At 39.8% G+C, this 7,132-nt stretch overlaps 1 protein-coding gene across 1 annotated transcript; it reads right to left on the bottom strand.

Moving 5' to 3' along the window:
* Positions 1 to 240: 240 nt before the first annotated feature.
* On the bottom strand, positions 241 to 5,375 carry LOC121942010 (protocadherin-10-like). The gene is made up of 2 exons (XM_042485079.1): positions 4,973 to 5,375; positions 241 to 813 (listed from the first exon to the last, which is right to left on the bottom strand). Exons 1-2 carry the CDS (start codon positions 5,373 to 5,375, stop codon positions 794 to 796), a joined length of 423 nt encoding a protein of 140 aa, XP_042341013.1. The 3' UTR covers positions 241 to 793.
* Between the last annotated feature and the right edge of the window lie 1,757 nt (positions 5,376 to 7,132).

The following is a 7,132-nucleotide window of genomic DNA, read 5'->3' as shown; positions in this document are numbered from 1 at the left end:
ACTGTAACAGTAAGTTGGAATACTTTAGTCTGCACACTTTAACCACACAGAAAGAACAACAGAAACAAAAAAGAGATTATAAAGACAGTCAAGTCAAAAAACCGGAGATACAGAATTTATAGTACTGCACATCTCTGCCCTTCCCCTCTTCCTGCTTTTTTTCATGTCATTTCAGACCTATACAACACCTCTCTCTCTCTCCTCCCTCTCTCTCTCCCTCTCTGTCCCCCTGTCTGTCTCCATATCTCCCACACAGTCTCTGTACAGTTGGCTTAGTGGTGACCATAGAAATAGCTAAAGGGTTCCGTGTGACATTGGTTGAAGTTTGCACAGAAACATTAGTTTTTTCTTCATGTAAACAGGCACACACAGATCTCTAGAGGCTAGCTCCTCAGTCAAAACACAACCCACCTCAGTGAGTTTACCACTCCCTCTCCTTGTTTCGTATTCCTCTGTCCATTTCAGTTCCTCTCCTCCGTCTGCTGATGACTTCATAATTTTCACATGTGGAGTGTTTGGGCCCTGGTCTCAGTCCTGCTGAGAGGAATAAGGCCTTGGATTGCTCCTCGGATATCTAGAGGTTTACAGCTATTCTGTATTAAGTTCTCTTCTCCTCCCTCGGCGACCACTGCCAAGGCTTTGTTACAGTTCGCCACCCAAGATAATGAAGCTTAACCAAGGTTGCTGTTGTCCAGGCTGCTGTTTTGTAGTCTTATGTCGCCGCCTCCAGCATCAGTGTTGGTGGTCTGGAACAGAAAATCACGCTGTCTCTGACAGGTCGACGTGGAATGAGCTAGCAAATCCTTTTGTGGGCTGAAAAGACAGAGAACACACTTGGTAAAACCTGGACTGACATGACTTTTATTGTGCTGCATTTAGATGCCTTTTACAAGCATTTAAACCTTTGAAACCTAAAAAAAAGGGGTGTGATTCCTTCTTAAAACTACAGGAATACAAGCCAATGAGCAACTTGGCCAGAAACAAACTGTAAAAAATTATCAAAGGGTGAATTATCAAATTATCAAAGGGTGACAAGAAAATGAGCTAAAAATAAAATTAAAAAATAAAAATAAATAAATAAATAAAGAGATAGAGAAGGAGAGAGAATAAGTAGAAAATGTTTTTTTTTTTAAGAAAAAAAATCAGAAAACTCTATATAGCTTCTTTCAGGTTATTTTCTTGTTTGTTTCACTATAAAATCTGACAAGCTGATTTTACTTAAATTATCTTGGAAACCAACTGCCTTGAAAAAGGTTTGTAAATATATCTATTACTCTCAATTTATGTTTACCATCTAGTTGTTAAGGTTTTCTCAAAATTTAGCTGTATTTGCTTTTTTAAGTTGTTGCAACTTAAAAATGTCAAGTGAAATCACTTTGTTCTTTCTAAGTGTTGGAGCAGCTTCAGCACACCAAGTTAGTCTGACTTAACTTGATCATTACAAAGAGGATTTTGCCAGTGATGAAGTTAGGCATTCTGTGAGTTCTGTTTTGTGAGCATGTTTAAGAAAATATAAATATAATGGACTAGTTTGCAAACAGCAGAATACAGATATGAAGCAGGGTAAACTTCATTACCCGAAGTTGCCAAAACTTAGAAAAAAATATTTAATTCAAGAAATCATTTTAAAGTTGCAAACAAAAATTAATACAACTAAATTTTGAGTAAATTAAGCATGTAGATGTAACGTAAACATTAACTTAATAATAAATTTGATATTTCCTGACATTTTTCTAGGCAATACTTAAAAAAAAGTAAAATCAGTTTGTCAGATTTTACAGTGTTGTTAGTTTGTCTGTTTTTATCTTTTTTGCTCATTTCCAGGTCATTTTCTAGTCATTCTTAAATTATTTTTACTTATTTGGGGTAATTTCCTTTTAAGTTGCTCATTGTCTTTCCATATTTTTTTTTGTTTTTGTTTTTGTTTTTTGGTTTTTTTTGTTCATGTTTCAAAGGGTTAAGACTTATGAAACCCTGTCCCTTGAGACTCTTTAGTAATAAAATACCATCTCTTAAAAGTTATTTAGACATCCTAAATGCTGCAACTCGCACTGTAACGGTGAACTAATTGGGTAAAAATATGTCCATCAGTGGAGATAAATGTTCAAAATTCAGTGGCTACATAATGCATGCACAGAAAATACACAGAACACTAATTGCTTCATTAATTATCTATAAATGGATCATTAAACATTTATAAAGCCTTTATCAAGGCAACCCTGGTGATTAGAGCGTTGCCAAAGCCAGCAGAAGCATACGCTGCTATTTTTAAAAGTAGAACATGATGCCAATTGGTTAATAGAGCCTCAGCCTCTGGGACTATTCTCATCTTTTTTACAGACGGATGAACAACACAAGCTCCGCCGTGGCAACCTGAGGGCGATTTCTCTTAAAAGAGCAGGAAAAACAGGTGAATCGTAAATCAAAAAAATAAATAAATAAATAAATATAATAAAGTTGTGAGTTTTGGACAGAGCAAATATAGAGTGCATTTCTGTGAACGCTGCGAGGCAGACGAGATGAGCAGACGCACAGGCAGCTATATTTGGAGCGAAGCAGGCTCTGGCACCTACAGGCTAAATACAAATTATTCCTCACACAGACCTGATGTGCAAGAGGAATATTGCTTGGCTCTGTTTGCTTAGTTGCAAATTAGGGAAAAAAAACAGGTTATAGCGCTGGTGGTTTACCTGAGAGACAGCCCACAGTCAGCATGCAGTATCATGGAGGATGGTGGTTAACATGGTGGTGACTTGACTGGAAATGACTTCTCTACTGAACATGGATATCGAATCCATTCTCTCCTCTTAGAGCTCATAGAATATTCATGTACTGTGGGAGCTTGGAAAGCAATTGACATCTGATGTCCCATTCGGCTTTTTTACAAATGCAGGCAGCAATTTTATACCAGTGGATATAAATATCTTTCATTGGCCAAATTAAACCTTTCTTGTACTGTAACGCTTTTCCTCCCTTCTTGTGCACAAACTTGTGTGCGTGACTTTTCCAACAGCAGAATCTCGACCTCAGGGTTGACAACACACCTCAGCCCCTTCTTTATGTCAGGTATTGATCCTCAAGCAGGCGAGTATAGATACTCAACACTTCCTTTTTAGAACAAAATGGACTTCAATCCTGGTGAAAAAGAAGAAGCGTGGGTTGTGTGTTTCACCTTTGGAGCTATTCAGTAGGGAAGTCATCATGCTCGAGCAAAACTGTTGTTGAGCAAATGGAAAAACATGTCCTTTGCTACATGAGATGATCTATCTTTTTCCTCACAATACACTCAAAACATGTTTAAATGGCTTTTAATTGCAGCTATAAGAAATACAAGCATGATGTGCGCTCGTGCTGGTGACCTTTGCTTTTATGAGCATCAGATAAAAAGGATGATTGAGAAGGATATTGAGGGGAAATTTAGAGAAAAGGAAAAAGAAGGAAAAAGGGGCCAAAGCAGTTCAACATGAGTCCAATTCAAATGTGTTTATTTTATCATAAGTAGCATGTTTACAGACAATGTTTGGGGTTAGGGTGCGGTTAGATTGAATTTTTCAAAGTGGGCTTTGGAGAAGGGGTTTTAATCCGTGTATCAGTTGTTCTCTTAATATTCAATTTGAAATCCAAAGTTGGAAAATTATTTGTTTAAGAATTAGATAGTAAAAAAAAAAAAATAATGGTTCGTTTTCGACAGTTGAGATTTTATGCTCAGATCAAAAATAGGAGATGGAAAAACAGGCCACATGCTGAAGTTGCTTTTGATATTTAATTTGTCTGATTTGCTATGACCCAGAATTTGCTTCTACAAGTGAGCTGCTACCCTGCGACTCCTTTCCTGAGAAAACTTTTGCCGTGAGGAGAGCGGGCTGCACCTCAGGAGAGGAGGAGACGGACTCGCTGTAGAAAGTTGAATTCAGCCAGAGCTAACCCACTAACCCAGCAAGGGCTGTCACAGCGGGCGGCAGCGCTGGGTCTAACCCAGGGAGACAAGGTCTGTGCTAACTGTATTCAAGCTGCTACTACTACTAACTGAAGTACTGTCTCCACGGCTGCTGGCTGCTCCCCTCCCTGCTGAGGAGACTCACAGTCAGGCAGAGGGAGCACAGGCTGCAGTACAAGTGGCTGAGAGTCAAGTTGGAGAACCCGAGAGAAAGCCGGGGATCTGCGGCGTCCGTGCCCACTGTGACTGTTCTCTAGTGTCCATACAACTCTTTGTGGAGCTTGCTGTGTTTAAGACTGTTTCTGTGTGGATATGAACTGTACTTTATTTGTCAGAGGAGGGGGATGGCTGTGGTGTGACTTTTTTTGTTTTTGATCTTTCATCAAAAAATGTAATTTCTGATGAGGGGAGGGTGACTGATAAGAAGAACATTTATAGCTTCATGGAGGGTCAAGATGATAACAAGTCAAAACCCAGCTACCCCCCTCCTCTGGTAAATTACATACAGTCCCTAATTAGCTCTGACTGATTTCAACTTGCTACAATAAGTATGTCTCTGCCTCTCGCTCGTGGGACTTCTGGGTCACAACAAATCAGACAAATTAAATTTTAAGTTCAGATTGGGCCTGTTTTTTCATTTTCTATTTTTGATCTGAGCATTAGACCCATAATACAAAAAAATAAGCGTTTTTTTTGTTTTGTTTGTTTGTTTTTGGTTTTGGATTTCAAATTGAATACCAAAAACAACAACAAATGATACAAATGATACATGGATTTAAGTTAGCAGTTATAGATTACATTTTACATTTGACAAAAGAAATTATAATTTACAAAAAAAAATAAAAATAAAAACAATACAACACAATATAAAGGCGTATTTGTATAACTCTTTAAAAAATAGAGGAAATCAAAGTTGATGAACATATAAAGTCCAGATCAGAATCAAAAGGCAGATTCACGGTCCCCTCCTTTAGTATCTGTACTGGACCAGACCAAAGTCATAGGGTCCCAGGGAATTTTCATACTGATACTCACAGAGAAAGGTGGGTTTGTACGGTAGGGTCCCCCTATCATACTCTTTCCTCTCTAGCGTGGTGGAGCTGAACTGCTGCTGTTGCTGATGGAGGTGATGGTGAAGGCTGTGGTGTGACTGTGACCTCTGACCGTCCTTGCCAAAGGTGGAGAATGACCTATCGTTGGACGAGACGGCGGACGAGGTCATGGTGAGTTGGTCTGACAGGTTGACGGAAGAGGGTACCTCAGTATCAGGCAGCGTGGCGTCCATGCCGGGGACGTGCAGGTTGCTGCGGTAGTCTGGCCCCTGGCGCCCATCGGACGGCACAAAGGACGGCATCCAGCAGCGGTCGGAGTGGCCCAGGGCCTTGCACTCCTCTGTGCAGTTAGAGAAGAGGTCAGCACCTGCAGAGAGGAGACGCATCAGGGGATGGAAAGTGGAGGAGAGATGATGCAGGGAGAGATGGAAAGGTGGAAATGGAAGATTACAGAGATGGAAGTGACGATAAGTGAGAGGGAAAAAAGGAGCGGGAACATAAAAGGAGAAGCAGTGCAGATATTTGGAGTGGAAAGGCGAGATGGAGGAGGAGATGAGAGAAAGAGACCAGAAGAGAGAACACAAGTTAGCAATCATTTGCCAATGTCGCAAGCAGAAAATGTGCAGCTAAAGCTATAAATCAGAGAGACAAGGCCAACACTGATGAAGCGAATTGTTTGTTTTCCTCCTCACCTCATTCATTCCCAATGAAATGTGCAATCAAAGTGATGTGGTGTTGCAAAAACATTTCACCTCCTCTCCACATCAACATCCTCAGCCTCACAATTGATTCCCAAACACCAAGAGACAAAATGTGGATCCATATTCCATCATCCTCACAAACAGAAAAAAAACTCCCAGCAATTATCTTAAGAAATGTGGGACAACAACCAACATATTCACTGACTGCTCAATCACGCTCTAATGACAGCCATCCCATACAAAGCAACAAAGTGTGTAATTGACACAGAGCTCCTGCCAACAACAAAACATCAACATAAAAAAGATGAAATTAACATCTGAAATGATATAAAAGAATAACACACACACTCACTCAATCACACGATCAGCATGAAAGAGCTACTAGTTATGCTAATGCCTCGTGCTAACATAGAATAAAGGAGCACGGGGGGGGGGGGGGGTTAAAAAGGGAAAGAAAAAGAAAAAAAGGAAGCAGAAACACGAACAGAGTCATCACTATAATGACACTCTGCAGCCATTCTCTGCTCGAGCGCATATTGAATTTGTAGTTTTCCTGGTTTTCCCAAAGAAGCCATGTGGGAAAGCGATGGAATGTTGAGATCAAAGAGAGATGAGCAGTTTAGGCTGAGAGGGAAGAAGGATAGAGATACATCAGGGATGAGAGTGATAAACACAGAAAGCAGATACTCTGTAATTCCCAGAGGCTGAGAGGGCTTCAGATCAAAGGGTCCACAATACACCAATCTATTCTACTGATCCATCCACTGATAACACCACTATTCCTTCATTACCAGACGCACAAGTGTGCACACACAAACGATGCCATTTAAGCTACGAAGACTATGTATATGCTTATATAGTACATATAGAAGTAATTAAAATATCTTTTTATGTATACAAAGCAGCATTTGATCTCATATTCACATGGAATAGGATGCAGATTTGGAGTTAATTGGGAACAGGATGGGAAACAAGGTTTGGCATAGGCACCACCTTAAAAGCTTGAAATGGCCCTGCCAACTGGTCTAATGGACAAGAGACTATGTGTGTCTGTGTGTTTGTATGTGTGTGTGTGCATATAGAGCTTTGTGTATATGTGTGTGTATCCATATATATATATATATATATGTATGTGGATGAGAGGAGAAGCAGAGTGCAGAGTGAGTGTAAGCAAACTTTTAGATACAACACAATCAACAGTTAAATTTCACTTCCACTGTTCTGCTGCACCATGGGTAAAAAATGCCAATGGTGCCAACAGTACACACTAAGAGTATTGTGCAGTTAATAACTGCATGGTGTATGTATATTTGAATAAAGATAGAAAATCTGTTTGTGGCAGCAGATTTTTCAATTGTGGTGGCCAGCCACCAAAAAAATGAATGTGTGGGAAACCCTGCTATGTAATCAGTCAGAGTAAACCAATACAACCACCACACTAT

Source organism: Plectropomus leopardus, chromosome 4 (assembly GCF_008729295.1).
Source record: "Plectropomus leopardus isolate mb chromosome 4, YSFRI_Pleo_2.0, whole genome shotgun sequence".
In the NCBI taxonomy this organism is placed as follows: Eukaryota; Metazoa; Chordata; class Actinopteri; order Perciformes; family Serranidae; genus Plectropomus; species Plectropomus leopardus.
The sequence above is the reverse complement of the archived record's forward strand: the minus strand, read 5'-3'. Positions and strand labels throughout refer to the sequence as shown.